The sequence below is a fragment of the Homarus americanus genome, unplaced genomic scaffold, assembly GCF_018991925.1.
Source record: "Homarus americanus isolate GMGI-L3 unplaced genomic scaffold, GMGI_Hamer_2.0 scaffold42818, whole genome shotgun sequence".
NCBI classification, from domain to species: domain Eukaryota; kingdom Metazoa; phylum Arthropoda; class Malacostraca; order Decapoda; family Nephropidae; genus Homarus; species Homarus americanus.
In genome coordinates, this window is record NW_024741585.1 from 312,823 (window position 1) to 333,105 (window position 20,283).

The 20,283-nt window shown below is 45.1% G+C and overlaps 1 protein-coding gene across 9 annotated transcripts in view; it reads left to right on the forward strand.

The window, feature by feature from the left end:
* Window positions 1–20,283, forward strand: part of LOC121875982 — a 184,235-nt gene that overhangs the window by 51,353 nt on the left and 112,599 nt on the right. For all 9 annotated transcript variants that reach the window (XR_006090700.1, XM_042380818.1, XM_042380825.1 and 6 more), the window contains exon 2: window positions 12,288–12,546. Coding sequence is in view for 8 of the 9 variants with exons in the window: in XM_042380818.1 (XP_042236752.1) it covers window positions 12,486–12,546 (61 nt within the window). In the remaining variant the exon portion in view is untranslated. The remainder of the gene's footprint in view (window positions 1–12,287; window positions 12,547–20,283) is intronic.

Here is a 20,283-nt window from a genome sequence, read left to right on the forward strand (position 1 = left end):
TCCTCGTCATACCTGGAGGCTCTTCCTCTCCGTTGTGGGAGAACCTTTCTTTTCAACAGTTACCGTAACTTATGGAGTCTTTAGGGATAACTTCAGCTGGATGTTTACAGTACATCTGAAACTAAAGGACGATAATTACCTTCCCCGTCTTACTCCTGGTGAGGAAGAGTACAGTGATCAGGTGTAGGGGATGGTGGAGTGTGTTATTGTATCGTAATAGACGGAATGTTCCCTCCAGTCTTATGACAAGATTCCATGGCGCCTTTCCTCCTCCTCCTCCTCCTCTTCTTCCTCCCCCTTCCTCCTCTTCCTCCTCTTCCTCCCATTCCTCCTCTTCCTCCCCTCCTCCTTCTCCTCTTCCTCCCCCTCCTCCTCCTCTTCCTCCTCGTGTTGTCTGTTGAATTCACGAAGTCCGGTAATGTAATTTTGACCCCTTATGTCAGGGTGTACCTTAGCGAGTCGACAAAATTTGATTTCGTCTACTGGAACACTGTGTGTGCGTGCGTACGTGCATGTAAGGGATTAGTCAATTAAGACGTCTTGCTAGCGAGTGTAACCGCTCAGAGGTAATCCACATCTCGCAGCCACCCACACCCCGAGGCCACCCACGCCCCGAGGCCACCCACGCCCCGAGGCCACTCACACCACCGAGACCACTCACACCTAGAGGCCCTCACATCCAGGCCACTCACACCCGAGGCCACCCACACCCCGAGGCCACCCACACCCCGAGGCCACCCACACCCCGAGGCCACCCACACCCCGAGGGCGCCCGTGACTAAGGGCACTGTCTCATTGATCAACCTGCCCTGATGTTGACGTACCAAGGGAGATGAAACAAGTCGCTTGATTCAGTGTGTGTGTGTCACTTGGAGGAGGGAGTGATGTGGTAACACTGGTCAGGACTCCACCCGGGGGAGAACTGCAGGTCGCCTGAGTGAAATAATAATGGGGGAATAACGGAGAGTGTAGTGGGAGGTGCTGCTCATACTACTGATGTTACTACGACTGTTACTACTACTACTATGACTTTTACTACTACTACTACTACGACTGTTACTACTACTACCACGACTGTTACTACTACTACTTCTACGACTGTTACTACCACTACCACGACTTTTACTACTACTACCACGACTGTTACTACTACTACTACTACCGTTGCTGCTGTTACTACGACTGTTACTACGACTGTTACTACTACTACTTTTTTCTATTTTTTAATGACCTCCAGCCTCCCCCAATAGCCATACCTTCGCCACTACTACTACTACTACTACTACTACTACTACTACTACTACTACTACTACTACTACTGAGTCTCATGCTTAAAATTAACGAGAACATTGAGTCTCTTGCTTAGATAATCAGGAGAATTAACATTACATCTCTTGCTTAATGTAACAAGAGCATTAGCTGCCACTTACATATCCAACCAGGGGAAAAAAAATACCAGGAATGCTTTTCGGTCACGTCCAAAATTTAATTTCAAGGGGAAAAAATAGAGCCATGCACTTTAGGTCACTTGCAAATTTAATCTTCCCGGGAAACAGTGTCAGTCCTAAGCGTTAGTCAGTTCCTGTTTAAACCGTAGGAGGAAAAATAAAGCTGTGCTCTCGAGGTCTTGGGCAGGTTTGACTCCTGTGTGTAAACTCAAGTATTCAATATGGGTTATTTCTAAACTTAACCTAACCTAACCTAACCTAACTCTTGAATGTATAAAATTAGGTAAACACTGTGAGTCACATAAACCTTACCTTACCTATTTGGGTGTAATTAATAAGGTATACACTATGAATTGCCTTTAAACCTAACCTAACCTATTAAACATTCACATTAATTACTTAAATTTTATTCAGTTATATAAATAAGAAATTAACTTTAGGTCATTTTTAAATTTAACTTAAAAACAAAGAAAATATAGAAGATAAATTGTCACATCTCAAAAAAACAAGAATTCCCATCAGGTCACATCTCAAATTTAGCTTAAGGGGTAAAAATAAACACGTAAAAACACACTGGTTCAGCCCCACACATCACCAGCGAGAGAGAGAGAGAGAGAGAGAGGGGAAGGGGGGGGGGGAGGTTGTATTATTGTTGAAGTGTGTCCGGCAGAAACCATATTCCCAAACACTTACACAGGTCACTTACCACCACCACTACTACCTACCACCACAAATACCTTATCACCACCATCATTGCCTACCACTATCTACCACCTGTCATCATTACCTACCACCTATCATCACTACCTACCACCACTACCTATCACCACCATCATTCCCTACAAACTCCCACTATCTACCACCTATCACCACTACCTACCACCTGTCATCACTACCTACCACCTATCATCACTATCTACCACCTGTCATCACTATCTACCACCTATCATCACTACCTACCACCTATCACCACTACCTACCACCTGTCATCACTACCTACCACCTATCACCACTACCTACCACCTATCACCTACCTACCTATCCTGTCATCACTACCTACCACCTATCATCACTATCTACCACCTGTCATCACTACCTGCCACCTATCATCATCACCATTACCTACAACCTACCACCATCACCACCTACACCACTACCTACCACCATCGCTAGAGAAAGTCCACCTCACACCCAGGAAATACTTTATACATACCGGGGAAGTTCCAGGAGAAGCTGTCCATCCTCCTAGCCAGAGCAGGGACCACTATCGTCTTCTGGCTGGTAGGGATGACCTTCTGTCTCTCAGATGGGGGGGATAGAGGACGTGGAGGGAGGGGTGGGTGGGGGGATAGAGGATGTGGGAAGAAGAGTGGAGGGATAGAGGATGTGGGAAGAAGAGTGGAGGGGGATAATGTGTGGGAGGAAGGAAGGTAGGGATGGTGCACACACGGAAGGTAAATATTGGGAAATGTGGACCAGTTAATAAGAGTTTGAACCAGTTAATAGTCTGGACCAGTTAAGGGACAGTTGAACCAATTAACGAGAGTATAACTGATATTTGCCAAGGGTAAACGAACCAGTCTGTTTATATTATTATTTTACATTTACTCAATCACAGGAAGTGACTCAACATTTAATCCTGGCGACAAATAACTCTGCAACATTTAACATTTTATACAAGTGCTAATGAAAAAGAAATAGAAGAGTAAATGTCAACAAATCGATCATAGAGCTGCGTTAGTGAGGTGTGACCGGCGCGCGTGAGCCGGATGTATACAGCCAGACCTGGGGGGGGGGGGATTCTCTGGAGACAGACAGTGAATCTGGGAAAATGTTTAAAGAGCAGACTAAGGCATGTACGCACGCACACACGCACACACACACACACACACACACACACACACACACACCTCAAGTAATATTGTTTTTTTAATTGTTAATGATTAAGTTCCTCACATAAATCGTGTGGCCATTGGTATCTTAATTAGAGGTTAATGGCCAATTTAGAGCCGAGGAAACAGGTGGTGATAGACGAGGTAGTGGGAGGCCTGGTGGTGGTGATGTTAATTTATAATGGTGATGGTGGTGACGTGAATCGAAAGATGGAAGTGTTTGGTAGTTGTGGTTATTGTGATGGTGGTGGTTGTGGTGATACTGGTGATAATGGAGATGCTGGTGGTAGTAGTGGTGAAGATAATAGTGGTAGTGATTGGGATAATAGTGGTAGTAGTAGTGGTAGGGGAGTGGTAATAGTAAATACTGTAAGAGATGGTGGCGAGGAACACCTGTTGTAGGACATAAGAAGACACAGCAACAGGGTACCAGGAGAGAATATACTGTCTTGTACCGTACAGTTAGGAAACTCAACCAAAACAAGACACTTAATGAGGCTCACCTGAAGATTAACCACCCTTAAACTATTTGAAGGGATGAAGTTAGGTTAGGGTTAGGTTAGGTTAGGTTAGGTTAAGGGTTAGGTTAGGTTAGGTTCCTACTAAAGATTTGAAATGTATTTTTTTATATCAAACATTAACTTGTGCATTACTGTTTAACATAGAAGGATAGGAAGAAAATCAATTACTTTAAACTTGTATCATCATTCAACATAATTGAGACAGTGGCATTTTTCTATTCTCTTCTCCACCCTCCCAATACCCCTCTCACCCTACCAATACCCCTCTCACCCTACCAATACCCCTCTCACCCTACCAATACCCCTCTCACCCTACCAATACCCCTCTCACCCTACCAATACCCCTCTCACCCTACCAATACCCCTCTCTACCAATACCTCTCCCCTGCCAATGCCCCCTGTACCAATACCCTCTCACCCCTACCAATACCCTCTCACCTACCATACCCCTCTCACCATACCACCAATACCCCTCTCACCATACCAATACCCCCTCTCACCCTACCAATACCCCTCTCACCATACCAATACCCCCTCTCACCCTACCAATACCCCTCTCACCCCTATCAATATTTATGCTGTTGAGCCTCATTGAAGAGAAACATAGTAAATAATCCTTGTGTGTCGTGATGATGTATAGGTCCACTGTGTAAACACGCTAGTATCCCCTTATTTGCTTTAAGTGATTTTCCGTTTCCTGTGTTTACTGGTTAAGCGGGGAAAATTTTTATTGTGGACATATAAAATGGTTACCCAGTGCGGTGTAAACACGGGCCATTTCCTGAGAGCTGGTTTTAATTGAAGTTCTGTATTGTTCTCGGCTTTTAAATTCCCGTTTGTTGTGTTTTTACTGTTTGTTGTTCTATATACTGATAATAGATGTATGTTGTTGGATGGCCATGGAGGTCTTGGGCACTGATTATGCGTTTAACCTTACTAAGACACCTGAGTAGATATTTAGCTTCAAGTTAGCTTATATAGAGCTTGTTCTTGTACGTTAAAGTTGAGCTAAGTGTAGGTGTAAACATGCTCCTGGGATTCTGATATTTGTTGTGTAGTGATGCGTCCCGGTCAGGCTCCCTTGGTCAGTTTTGTCGCGATTTGCACCGAAAGTTTATCATGTGGACCTTGTCATGTTGATCAAATAAACACACCTATTCTGGAGTTGTTTTTGGGACAGACTGACAGACAGACAGACAGGACTGAAAACTATCGTGTGCAAGGTATTCTTACGTGTCGACTTTGAACAACAAATCAAATTAATATTCCCTTAAGGCCTGCCATATCCTGTTACGTTTCTCATTCTTAAGTGAAGCACGGAAGCTTTCAGCACTCTCTTCCCTCGCCGTTGGGAACTGAAACTCACAGGCAAATGCACCAGCAGATACCTCACACACACATACGTACATACACACACACACACACACACACACACACACACACACACACACACACACACACACACACACTCAAACACACACTCAAACACACACACACAATACGGCCGCGTCGTCGCCTGTTCTAGGAAAGAAGAAAAAGCACCTCGATCGATCATAGGAAACCGTTGTATTGTGGACGCCATGTCTTCTTGGTAAGACCTCGAGATGGATCCCCCCCCCTCCTTCACCCTCACAGCGTAGGATCGGATATATAGGTTCCAGACTGAAGGATCCGCCCTTAACGGAACCTCCCCCCAAACCCTCCACTCCAGGGTTCCAGGTTTCCAGGGATCCTCGTAATAGAACCCCCACACTGTAAAAGGTTCCTCTAAACTGGAATAACTGGAATGGAAGAGGGAGTCTTAAATATTTCCCCGACGTCCCGTTTTCTTTGCGTGTGGTGCTGGGCTAAGTGAGATGGACGGTGTGGGTCGCTACTCCCTTGTTTTATTTTGTCTAGTTTTGGGGAATAAGCGTAGGTGTAGAAAAATTCCTTTAAGAGATCTGGTAATACTTCTCTCTCTCTCTCTCTCTCTCTCTCTCTCTCTCTCTCTCTCTCTCTCTCTCTCTCTCTCATATTTAAACCCCCAATTTTACTCCCCTTCCTTGCCTCTACTCTCTTCTTCCCCTCCCAATACCCCTCTCACCCCTACCAATGCCCTCTCACCCTGCCCCTCTCACCCTACTAATACCCCTCTCCTCCTACCTACCCTCTCACCTACCAATACCCTTTCCTCCTATACCTCTCACACCATACCCCTCTCACCAATGCCCCTCTCACCCCTCTCACCCCCCCTCTCACCCTACCAATACCCCTCTCACCCCTACCAATACCCCTCTCACCCCTACCAATACCCCTCTCACCCCTACCAATACCCCTCTCACCCCTACCTATACCCCTCTCACCCCTACCAATACCCCCTCTCACCCCTCCCAATACCTCTCCTCTAAGATCGATGTTCCAACCTATATTCAACGAAAAAAAATATTCCAGGCTATTCTTGCACGCCTCCCACCATCCTTACAGGAGGTCGACCAGAGCGATTTGCACCTGGCCGGCCGTGCGTTCATCTGTACTTCCGTCTCGTGTATAAATTATTGGAGGGTAGTGCAGTGACATCGTGGACGTGTTTATGTAGGATTTTAAAGTGTGTGTGTGTGTGTGAGCAGGGATATGTAAGGTGATTGTCCTAAGTGATAGCCGCAGTTGTGAAGTGTTATACAGTGTAATTTGTATTTGTTTTTATATTCGACAATGTTAGTCTTTTGTTTTCAATTATTTCTAAGTGTTTTTCTGCCTTGTTTACACCTTCCTCAGAGGGTTAGGTAAGGTAGCCGGCCGTGTTATATCTGGTACGCTGTTGTTTTATAGATAATACATTACTCCACGAAAGCAAGATAGCCGCCTGTAACATAATTTTTCAGCGACAATAACACAGAAAGGAGAATAAAATTGTATATATTTTCTATGTCTCTTTTACTTGGAGATGTGTTGGGGACTTTGACTCTGGATGACTGGTGGATTTGAGGTAGTAACTGATGGAACTTTATGTTGACTGACAGAGCTTTAAATGTGACTTAGTGACTGGTGAGTGTGTGGTAGTAACTGGTGGAACTTTATGTTGACTGACAGAGCTTTAACTGTGACTTAGTGACTGGTGAGTGTGTGGTAGTAACTGGTGGAACTTTATGTTGACTGACAGAGCTTTAACTGTGACTTAGTGACTGGTGGATTTGAGGTAGTAACTGGTGGAACTTTATGTTGACTGACAGAGCTTTAACTGTGACTTGGTGACTGGTGAGTGTGTGGTAGTAACTGGTGGAGCTCATTTTTGACTGACGGAGCTCTGATTGTGACTGAATGACTGGTGAATGTGTGGTAGTAACTGGTGGAATTCTGTGTTGACTGGCGAAGCTCTTGACTGTGGTGACTGTGCAAAAGTACCATTGGAACCATTATAGTTTAGGCCAGCTCTGTATATAGTGGAACAAGTATCGCACCATTGGAAACATCGTAGCTAATTTCCAGCATTATTAAACATCTCGGTATATTAATAACTGTTAACTGGTATGAGTGATGTTGACTGTTCACGACCGTCAGCAGTCTGTGTGCGTGGCCGGAAGCTGTGTATGTACGTGTTGTTTTGCCCACGTGTCCGTTATGTGTACGTCTTGACCAATACAGGTGTCTATATGGGGGCGTTTGTGTTGGGTTTTGTGTGTTAAGTTTTATTGAGTTTTTTGTGTTTGTTTATGGTTTTTGTTTGTTTTTTGGTGTTTGTGTAGTAAATTAAATGTTTTTCCTTCGACTCTCCTCCTCCTCTTCTCTTTTCCTCTTCTCTTCTCTTCCTCCTTCCTCTTCCCATCCCGTCTTCTTCCTCCCCTCACTCTCTTTTTATTACTTTGAGTGTGTTTACAATACTGGCGATGCCTCGAGTTAAACAAGAAGATATAGTACGATATATAGAAAGAATATAAGAGTGAAATTGAGAGAGAGAGAGAGAGAGGGAGAGAGAGAGAGAGAGAGAGAATGTGGCAGGAAAATTAATGGACAAAAAATTTTTACGTCTCGACTTGAGGATTTCAAGATATGCTGTTGTCCCCTTTCCTCTCTATCCCTCTTTTCTTCTTCTTCCTTTCCTCCCATCCTCTCCTCCCCTCCCATGCCTCTCCTCCCCTTCCCCATCCCTCCTCCCCACCCCTCCCTTCTCGTCCGCCCACCACCTCTCCCCATCTTGTACCCAGGTCTCCTCTCCTCTTCAGCGTCTCTCCGGCTCTTCCTTCCTCCACTGTTCCCTGGCGACACTGGCCGTCGGCGTAATGAACAAAGCAGCTCCCGTCCCCCACATTCTTCCCTCTTGTCTGGGCTGTATCTCTGCTACAATACGAGGTACAGGTCCCGGCTCTCTCACATTCTTTACGGTGAATGTTTATCCTCCGGCTCACGACAAACGAACAGTCTATAGTTATGGAAGCGTCTTTGTGGAATTTCGATGGTATTTTTATTAACAAGTCGAGATCAGCTTTTGAGATAATTATGTCAGCTTTTCCTCAGCTTGAAGGGTAACAGTATACCTTGGATTAGGGGTACAGTCTCGGTATAAGCTTTAGGCCAGGGAATAGTTCGCCATCTCTCCTCTTTAATGTTTTCAGTGTTGGGTAATTATTAACGTAGGAGCTTTAGAGACCAAACCAATCGGGGAATGTGTGTGTGTGTGTGTGTATGTGTATGTGTGTGTGTGTGTGTGTGTGTGTGTGTGTGTGTGTGTGTGTGTGTGTGTGTGTGTGTGTGTGTGTGTGTGTGTGTATGTGTATGTGTAGATTACCTCCCCGAGTATCTCTTCCCTACACAAGGCTGACATTGGTAGCGGTTGATAGTCTCCTACCTGAGTCTCCCGTGGACAGTATATGATCGTGTTTCCCCCGCGGTACGCACATATTGCTTATTCCCCCCAGGTGCGAGTTTCTGAAATATGTGATGTGGCGCCGTTTATATCCCTGCCAGTTGTTTATTGTCAACACCTGCAGCTTTTGAAGTAGTCTGTGTTTGTTCTCCCGCGAAGTCTGCCGGAAAATGTGCGGCTGTCAACAACTGTGCAGCTTTGGCCCGGAACGTGTCAGTGAGGAGGGAAAGTCTTCCACCGTCAGCACTGAAAGAGACCTCACACTACACACACACACACTCGGGTTCCTACGCTTTATATTCCTCTAAATAAATCTTAAAATCTACACCTGACTCTCAGACTTAAACTATATCATGCAGCTGACTGACTGACTGACTGACGGCGCAGAGTGGGGCGAAAATGGTGTCCAAATTACACCGAGGTTGTTAGATGTATTGCCGGGTCTCCAGTCACTGAAGAACTTAAACTACGACCCTGTGAGGACTGGAGCTGTGGCGGGCAATTACGGCGATGGCTTTAACACGAGTGAAAACTGCCCTCGCTAACGTGGTTAAACCTGTTGGTTGTATCCTCTCTGACACACGAAGCCTTTGTGGTGTGGAGTATATGGCTGGAGTCCTTGATTACATGGTGGGGAGGTGGAGTAGGGAGAGGGTGGAGATGGAGATGGAGTAGGTGGAGGGTGGAGATGGAGTAGGGTGGAGGTGGAGAGTAGGTGGAGGGTGGAGATGGAGTAGGGTGGAGGTGGAGGTGGAGTAGAGGGAGGTGTGTCGTACGTTCTGGACTACTCGATGTGTCTTGTGTACAGTCACCCTTAAAAGTTCTGTCGCCTCTCCTCCTGAATCACGAACCCCGAGATTCAGATTCATGAACCCGAAGCATTTATGGCCAGGACTCGGCGTTGATGTTGAGAAGTGAAGACCCTCCTCCACCTCTTCACTCCGTCCTCCTCCACTTCCGTCCTCGACATCCCGCATCCACTTCTTGGCACCACCTCCTCCTCCTCCTCCTCCCCGTCATCCTCCTCCTCCTTCCCCACCTCCATCTCCACCATCCCCACCTCCTTCCCCACCCCCTCCCACACCCCTCCTACACACCCTCCCCAGCCCCTACCTCCCCCCCAACCCCTACCTCCTCCCCAACCCTACCTCCCCCAACCCCTACCTCCCCCCCAGCCCTACCTCCCCCCCCAACCCCTACTCTCCTCCCCAACCCCTACACACCCTCCCCCAACCCCTACCTCCCCCGCCTTCTGTAATTTATGTTCCGGTTGAAGATTAATCTGGGAATGGGAACGCTGCCGCTGCTCTCTGGCCACGCACACAAAATTTATGTTGTGAAAAAGAGTGGAAAATAGTTTTTAGAATAGATTATTATGAAGGATGTAGTGGTTAGGGGGTGAGGGGTGAGGGTAGTGGTACTGATGTGATGGTGAGGGAGTAGTGATAAGGGGTAGTTGTGGTGGTGAGGGAGTGGTGGTGGTGGTGTGGTGGTTGTGGGACTGGGGGGGTAGGGTGGTGTTATAGAAACCACTACTTCATTGTACTTAGGAAGGACTTAGGGAGTCCTTTAGGAGGGAAGGAGGAGGAAATCCTGTTCATTAAGCCTTTATGAAGACTATGAATATTATATAATTGTAGGAAGTTTTTCCTTGTTATGACGTCAGGAGCAAGAGAACAATTGTGTAAACACCTTTTTGTCTTAGTTAGGACAGAGACGTTTTCCTGTTGTACAAAAAGAGGAAAAAAAGCTAAATTTACAAGACTACATCAGTGAAAGGGGAGTACCCACGACCCATACACAGAGATGTTAACTTTCAGATGACGAGAATAATTGAGTGTGTGGTCAGTGATGCGTGTGAGCTGGGAAGGTTAACTAATTCTCACGGTCAAGCAAAAAACTAATTGACGTCTTAGTGTGTATACGAGGGAGCAGACAGTCACTATGTTGGGTTGATATGAACTAAGTATACGTGTGCCTTTTGTTTTTCTTTGGAGATTTCTAAAATTACAGGACACTTGAAGCCCACGGTGGGATAAGACTCTCAGACACTCAAACCCTCTTGTCAGTCTCTTATGTTTAGTAGAGCACAGGTGAAATTTTAAAGGCAAATTTTTATTAGATATTTGGAATATTTCGTTTAAAAATATCCCCCAAAACACTATCCAATTAACGTCTAGGTTCGATGTAGAGCTCGTCACAACCAATGTCTACACGAACGGTTGAATTCTTTTAGTGAAAATCCCAGAGTTGGAACAGAGATCGTGTTGGTATATACGGCGAGGAGGAGGGCGTAGGGTAAATGGCGCCACGACAGGTCTCAGCCCAGTTAGGTGTACTGTACGTAAACATTATCTTAACTACCTTAGACGTGTCCCTTACTACCTGACTCGGGGGTTGAGGGGCCATTAAGATCCCGCGGTTAAAACTAAAAAGGGGGCGACTTTCCAATGACTGAACTACGTGGGGAAGTTTCTTAAGAGGTAGAGAGTGTCCGACAGTGACCTCCTGCTGCCTGAGAGTTTTATCTTGGTGTGGGTGACGGAGGCTGTGGTGGTGACTTGGTGTACACTCTGGGACTCTCACTTGGTGTATGGGAGTTATGTTAGTGGATGTAGGTCAAGAGGGTTCCCAAATCTAGCATGCCCCCAATTCTGCTCGGCCCCAACCTAAGCCTTAAGACTGGGGCCCCTTAGGACTTTAAATCGGTCTAGGTTGAGGCCTAACAGGACAAGGGATTATTAAGACTGGGGCCCACTGGACTAACCATCACCCATAAATCCTCTGAAACCAAATCCTAAAACATTCTTAAAGATGACATTCTGCCCAGTCGCTTTAGTGTTCTGGTAAGCAAAGACGAAAATTCAGAATAATGTCACAGTAGCACCACAGACTCTCTCTCTCTCTCCCGGTTGACGCAGGAAAAAATAATCCAGGAACCTTTTGATAAACCCAGGATGTGTGTTGAAGGGTTTGGGGTGAAGCAACTTTTGTCTTCTCAAGTTGCAGCTGACGGGTGTTTTGTACCTGTGTGGATATTGTGTGTTGTCAGTATTTTCACACTAATCTGGACCTCCGTTGTCAATGTGTCGTGTAGGCGTGATTATGGTGTTTGTGTGTTTTGTGATTATCTTGTGTTTGTTTTGTGTTTACGCAGTGTTTTGTTGTATTTTAGATTTTTGGGGGGGAGCTGTTCTGATTGTCGGTGTTGTAAGCGCGCTCTGAATTACTTGTCGTATGGATGGTTTAATCAGCCTGGTTGGTCTGTTATCAGTCTCGTGTATCACAGCACAAATTAGTCTACAGATCATCATCTATTAAAACGCTTGCTGCCGCCTGTTGGTCAAAGCAAACTCCTCTCTTAATTGGAAAATATTCTGATTGGAAATTTTAAGCATTACAAATAGTTCAGTTTTATTTGTATATGTAATTCGTGTGAATCGTACTCGACGGCCGAATTACTTTGTAATCAAATGACAATGGATTTGAATCTGACAAATTGTTGTGTTCGTGTGTGTGTCTCGTCAATGTATAAAGGATATTCTGTCCGTATTATAATTATGTGTGTGTTCCATCCCTCCAGGAAATATCATGTAAATAATGAACTAGTGTATTGTGATAAACCAAAGACACTGTTATTACCAAAGAACGCCAAGTAAACATAACCCTAAGAAAAGCAATATTAATGTATAAGTTGGGTGAGAGCGCCAAGGGGTGCTAGCCGGAGCCCAGAGTGTTGTTGTGGTGCCCCAGCCTAGTGCTGGTCCTCCCACACTAGAGGATGGGAGGCAAGTGCTGCCTCCTGTGTAATGCTCCCTACGGGGCCTACCGGGGATACCCAGGTAAGTCGCCACTCTCTCCTTTACGGTGTGACTGTCATTTATTATTATTACTATTTTTTTGTTCAATATTATTGTTTTTCATATATTGATATTATTATTATTATTATTGTTGTTGTTTTTCTCTATTATTATCATTGTTATTATTATTGTTTTCAATATTATTATTACTGTTGTTATTTGTTCATTATTATTATTAGCATTAGTAGTAGTAGATAGCCGTAGTAAGTAATATAATTATTATTGATGTTAGGATACAATAAGGTAATCATTATTGTATTGCTCTAACCATAACAGTGGTACTCCCTCTCTCCCGGAATAAGTCTCTACCATTAATAGCTACTGTATATCATGCTCCAGGGACTGACGCTCGTGTTGTTAATAATTCATGTGGTCAGGGGTGGATGTATGAGGCGGTGACGTCATGTGAGTTAGGGTGGTGACGTCATGTGAGGTATGGTGGTGACGTCATGTGAGTTAGGGTGGTGATGTCATGTGAGGTATGGTGGTGACGTCATGTGAGTTAGGGTGGTGATGTCATGTGAGGTATGGTGGTGACGTCATGTGAGTTAGGGTGGTGATGTCATGTGAGGTATGGTGGTGACGTCATAACATATAATTTTCTGACTGTCATAACTTTTTTAACCCCGCCGTCTGTCACTGGTATATAGTATTCAGTTATGTGTCCGCCCATCCGTTTGTTAGTTATGTCCTCGCCTCCCGGGTGTATATTTAACTCATTTGTCAGACTATGGAAGGGTTTAAAGTTGTATTTTCAAATTTAGGTTTAGTGGTGTGTGTGTGTGTGTGTGTGTGTGTGTGTGTGTGTGTGTGTGTGTGTGTGTGTGTAGTAAATGTATTAACCCCTTCACTACGGGGTCGTCACTTTTAATAGTTCATCTCTGTAACTCTAGATTTTATTCACAAGTGGTAAGTAGATTTTCTCCACTGATTAATTGTTGTTATATCTTCTAGTTATGTTATTATAATTATAACTTTACTGTATTTATATAACATTAATGAACTAGTTATAACTAAGTTACTATAGGAGTCGACAAGTCAAAACTAATGTATATAATTACACTCATATATCCTCAGTGTTAATTAAAATGTGATTAAGAGAATGGGTGCTATTTGTGGTGGTGATCAGAGTAGTAATGGTATGGTGGTGGCACATAGTAATGGTCGTTAAGGGTAGTTAATGTGTCGTTGTGGTCAGGTGATTTACGCTACTTATCTTATCTCGGTAAAAGGGACACTGGCAGTCGTTATCTGTCATCCTTAACACAGTCATTATCTGGTAGTGAACTTAACTGCTTTTATTTCCTCATAAATAGGTATACCCACATTCAGATCTGAGCTCCAACCAACGAACATAGGGACTGTAGGCGAAAGCTGATGTATTCACTGGGCCACCACTCACTAGTCGGGCATAACACACTATATGGGCAAGTTAGAATTTTTAACAACAAAAGAAATGAACATATTTATGTTTGTATTCTATCACTTATGTATTTCAGTCAGATTTGTATTCCACTTATAATTATTCCACTCATATATGTATCACCCACTCATATGTATCCCCCACTCGTATATGTATCTCCCACTCACATATGTATCCCCCACTCACATATGTATCCCCCACTCATATGTATCCACCACTCGTCTATGTATCCCCCACTCGTCTATGTATCCCCCACTCGTATATGTATCCCCCACTCGTATATGTATACCCCACTCACATATGTATCCCCCACTCACATATGTATCAGCCTCACACACATATAAGAGCAGAGGTCAGCCCAGCTCCCCCAATTTTAAGTATCTGAGTGAGGCCAAGAGTCACTGGCAGTAAACTTTTGAAAATGTTGAGAAGTTTATCATGCGTGAGTGACGGTCCCAAGTTTAGTGTGTAACTCAACAGTGGGGAGGGTAGAGTGATGGGGTGGATGAGAGGAGAAGGGTGGGGAGAGAAAGAATGATGAGGAATGTGGTGGGAGAGGGTGTGTGATGGAGAAGAGGGGGAGTGATGGGGAGAATAATGAGGGGAAGAGGAGGAGGAGGAAGTACAGAAGAATGAAGGAGAGAGAGAGAACAATGCATACTCAATAGCAAGACCTGACAGAACTACTCAGATTAAGCAAAATTTTACCCTCAGTGTTGTCAATAAAACTGTTAAACTAACTAACTAACTAAACTATACGGTTGGTGAAACGGGGTAATGTTTGGGTGAGTGTAGGGGGGAGAGGTGAGGGGGAGAGGAGGGAGAGGTGAGGGAGGGGGGCAGAGGTGAGGGAAGGAGGGAGAGGGAGGTGAGAGAAGGGGGGTGGAGGTGAGGGAGGGAAGGAGGAAGTTAGGGGTCAGAGTTTCAAGTGTTAAAGTTACTCCCAGGATGAAGGACTTGAGGACGCACTCCACTGCACGAGTTAGGATCCAGACGACCCCTACGAATAAACCTGTTTGGGGAGCAGGAAGAGGAAGCCATAATTATATTAAACCTCAAAACTAAACCAGAGACAACAGTGGTATACGTGTCACTCACTAACTCACATAAGGTTGGTGGAGGAATACAGTTGGGAAGGTCATACCCGCTGGGGCTGACTGGACCGGTTAGGTGGCTGGTTAAATAGACCCCCCCCCCCCCAGTCCTAATACTGCCTGGTGCTAATAGACCCCACAGTAACTTAATGTAGCCATGAGGACTAAGACCCATTAGGACTGGGACTTGTTAAGATTGGGATGCATTAGGACTAGGGCCCATTGAGGCTGGAACCCATTGAGACTGAGGCCCATTGATACTGGTACCCATTAAGACTGCGGCCCATTGAGACTGGGGCCCATTGAGACTGGGGCCCATTAAGACTGCGGCCCATTAAGACTGCGGCCCATTGAGACTGGGGCCCATTGAGACTGAGGCCCATTAAGACTGGGGCCCATTAAGACTGGGACCCATTGAGACTGAAACTCATTAGAACAGGAACCCATTGGGACTGGCCTCCAACATTATTGGATAGGTAAAGTTAGATTGGGACCTATTATGGCTTAGGGCCAACTTGACCAGACACTGACCAGCCAGGGTTGTGAGGGTGTGGACGAGTCGTAGAGGGGTGGTCGTGTGGATGGGTCGTAGAGGGCTGGTCGTGTGGACGGATAGGGAAGTCATGTGAAAGACTCGTGATGGAGGATGGGCGTGTGGATGGTGTCATGCGGATGGGTCGTGTGGAGGGGTCATATGAATAAGTTATGTGGGGGGGTTGATCATGTGGAGGGGTCGTGAAGGGAGTCGTGTGGAGGGGTCGTGGGAGGGAGGCGGGGAGAGGGGAGGGTCGTGTAGACAGGTCCCTCCAACTAGCAGAGATAAAGGCGCTGTATTGGTGGTGTCTGGGGGTGAGTGACTCCGGTGTGTTCCGTGGAGGGGACCAGTCCAGCAAGGACGTTCTCTAGTGTGGGCCGTCACCTATTCACCCTCTCCCCCGATCCCGCCTCTCTCCTAGCCCCAGCCCTGCCTCTCCCTCTTACACCACCCCAGACCCCCCCTCTGTCCTTCCAAGGATGAGAGCACAGGATAGAGGTTGAGTGGCACAGGATAGAGGATGAGTGGCACAGGATAGAGGATGAGTGGCACAGGATAGAAGATGAGTGGTGCAGGATAGAAGATGAGTGGTGCAGGATAGAGGGCGAGTGGTGTAGGATAGAGGGCGAGTGGTGTAGGATAGAGGGCGAGTGGTGCAGGATAGAGGATGAGTGGTGCAGGATAGAGGATAAGTCTGTGATATGAGAAAAGACGGGTAGTGTGTTGTGTGTACAGTACAGAGTGAGGTGCGGTGTAGATACAAGGAAGGGTGATGTAAGTGCAGCGTGTGTGCGTGCGTGTGCCGGAGGAAGGTCCTTATCGAGACAGACGTGTGCAGTGCAGAACAGATGGTAAGGAAGATGAGTCATGGCGTTTATAGTGAGGCAGGACAGTGTGGTAATTGTCCCCGCTGTGTGACGGTCTTGGAGAGGTTGTATTGTACGCCATCATATTTTCAGTAGCAAGTAAATTATAAGAAAAGTGTGATTTCAGGTAACATTTAATCAACCTCAAGACAACTTATCGTAAAAAATATAGGAAAATATAAAAACTTCACAATAATGATTTAAACTCTTGTATGTAAAAGATATTTGAGTCACTTACGTCAACGGGATGCTGTTGTATTAAAATGAGATTTGATTTAGAATTTTTCAGGTCGGGATTAAATGGTGATGTTATTGCGTTACACCAGCGTCTTGCTTTTAAGAACGTGATTGGAATTCAATCCTCCCTCAAGCTGTGATCACGAGCGAGAGGGAGGAAGGGTACAAACAGGAGCCAGACGGCGGCGGTGGTGGCGTGGCAGACGTGGGGGCGGGCTTGGGGTGTGGAGGGGTAGTCTAGACCCCCAACACACCGCACGGTTCCACGTTCCTGCTGGACCTACCCATACAATGTGTCTTCTGGAATACCCTAATAGTTGGCGTCCCAGGAGAGAGAGAGAGAGAGAGAGAGAGAGAGAGAGAGAGAGAGAGAGAGAGAGAGAGCACACCCTTGTGTCTATATGAATATTGTGTCTCTTATCTCCATACATATATTTAAATGTTTAGAAATGTGATTTATACGAGTATACTTGTATATATAGATTTAGAGAGAGCCTGCAAGGTGGTGGTGTACAGTGCAGCAGGCAGGTGACCATCACACTACAGGCTGGTGTGATCTGGATGACTCGCTATCACTCGTGTCAGTTGTTCACCACACCACTAATAACACTTGTGTATGTACTTAGAGTTTACCTGCACATTACCTGGACTTACTGTAGCTGCAGGGGAGTTAGTACTAGTCTGCCGCCCTCCCCTCCCTCGACTCATGACCAGATTGTCTTCATATAGTGAGAAGTTGACTCCATTATCTTCCAATATAAGAGACAGATTATTCCCCATAACTGTACTGGAATAGAAGACACTGGTCCATAACGATCCAGTACCAGTAAGTGTAATGGGAGTCCTGGAGTCCACCTTTGTGTGGTCTACTGTACACTGGGGGGGGGGCGTCTGTGTACTGGGTGTTCACAACTGGCTCTGTTATGGTGACTGGTGAGAAACATGGCGCCTGTCTCAGAGGGTAACGTGACGGGAGGAATTATTGTGGTGACTGGAGAAACTAAACTGTGAGGACTACTTCACAGGAGTTAACGTGACCGAGAGAGAGAGAGAGAGAGAGAGAGAGAGAGGTGCAACAACTTTAAAGACACACTCAGGTTATTGTTTACTTTGTGTCACTGTTACTCTGGCGAGATAAACCTTTACAATTTCATTTTCAACTGATAACGATAATAGTAAGAGAGGATAAAGGACCGGTAGTGTGAGGTTGTAGTAATGATTACAGTACAACTTCACTCCACTAACTCTGCCACTCCCCCGAGGCACAAGATAAGAAACTTTAGTGGCCGGAGTGGAGTGTTCCGGCAGGCAGTTGTGCGCGCACCTCTGTCAGGCTCCCGGGGTCGTGATGGATGCCTCGCCTGGGGACTTACTCAAGGCTTCAAGGTAAACTTTCTTTGACAATATTTACCTAACTTTACATGCTACGCGTCCCGCTGAGAGCTTACTTATATGTTGAAGAAATTTTTGACTTTTCGAGTTGACTTTTCTCCAATATGATTACTGCCTTCAGGTGTTTTTGTCACAGGTATGGTTGTAGCCATAGTATAAGACATCAATTTCATCTCTGTTTACCAACCGTCAGAAGTGATCCTCGTGTGACACCTCATAATACTCTGCGTCTTGTGACCATATAGTATAAAATGATGTGCATATCGAGGTGTCAAGGCATTCAAATTATAATCGAATTTCATACAAAATAAAGATTCTTCAGTGTGAATAACGCTAAGAGGATGATTGAAGAGAAGTGGATGAGAAATGTATAGTTTATTCATAAAATGGAATATGGAAATGGTATATTGATTGCACGCTGTCAGCTGCACAATATTATTGGAGGAGGGATACACGATTGACTGTTTTAAGCCAGACGTGTAAGCTGGTGATTGGGTCGCTGGCGCTGGCTAGGTGCGTTCAAAAGTCACGCTGATATGTGGGGCAGACCCATACTGTATCGTCAGAGCATAAACGAAACACGGAATTTAATTAAGAAACAGAAACCTAATATGAGCTTTGGATAGAATACATATTTTTTTCATTAAGAAGAAAAACTCTAATTATATTATAATTTGTGAGACTAAAGTAAAGAACTAAATATGTTAAGTCGAGGCTTTTAAAAATTTGGCGTACATTGATGAGACAAGTAACATATGTTGGATTATCCGGCATGGTAAAAGCTGCCTTTAGTAATATATACATTATAAATATTACGTTTGCAATTTGGCAACAGCTCCGTGCAGTAATACTCTTTGCAATACAGTATCTTGCATAATAGATTAGCATAGAGATGAGATTGTATAAAGTGATCGTCGTAGATACAGTAGTTGTATTATCATGGTTATTTAAACTATTCGCGTAATTACAGTGTTGTTGTATTATTGTATTTTGCTAACTTAGTAATTTACCTGACTGTATTCTAGCACACACTGTACCCTTTTCCTACCACACACACTATCCTACCACACATACACTAACCAACCACGCACTCTTACCTACCACGCACTTTAGCACATTTCCTCCCTGCAACACACACCCCCCCCTACCAACCACCCATCGTACTTGAACACCTGAACCATATTTAGATTTCCATAATAAACCTTTTTCTTTTCTTAATGGCACTCACCTGTGACTCACCCTTAGGAGCTCGACACCTTAATGGCATTACTGAAAGAGTTAAAAGCTTGGCCGTAAGAGTTGCTTATATCGTATTCTCTCTGAACCTTTGGAGGGGGGGGGCACTGTTAGGGTGCGTTGAATCCTTTTGTGACGTCGTGGGAGGGGAAGGGGGAAGGGGAAAGGAGTGTAAGGAAGGTTTGTAAAAGGTGTACTGAAGAGTGTGCTAGTGCTGAGAGAGTGGTACTGAAGAGGTGTGGTACTAGTGCTGGAAGAGTGTGGTACTAGTGCTGAGAGTGTGGTACTGGAAGAGTGTGTGGTACTAGTGCTGGAAGAGTGTGTGGTACTAGTGCTGAAGAGGTGTGTGGTAAGAAGAGTGTGGTACTCTGTGCTGAGAGTGTGTGGTACTGGAAGAGTGTGTGGTACTAGTGCTGGAAGAGTGTGGTACTGGAAGAGTGTGTGGTACTAGTGCTGAGAGAGTGTGGTACAGGTGCTGGAAGAGTGTGGTTGAGGAAGGCTGCGGTTAAAAGAATATCGTGGGAAAGTCAGTAAGTGCGTTTTACACTATTGCCGCCAGCTGTGTGGTGTGTGTGTATCCGGGGAAGGGTGTGGTGAAAAGTGTCTTGATTGGTGTGTATAATGAATGATTGTCTTGGCACACACACACACACACACACACACACACACACACACACACACACTTTCAACGTTTATGGCTGAAATTGTCTATCGAGTGTGCCTTTAAAGAGAGCTGTGTCAACAAGGTCGTATATGGTGATTGTATTTTAAATGGACTCTTGAGGGAATAATACCGCTACTTTAACCTGGACTGAGTGTGTGTGTGTAGTAGTAGTAGTAATAGTAGTAATAGTAGTAATAGTATGTGTGTATACAGTATGTGTGTGTGTGGCAGGGTAGGAAAGGGGGGGGGGGCAGGTGACATGTATTAATTAC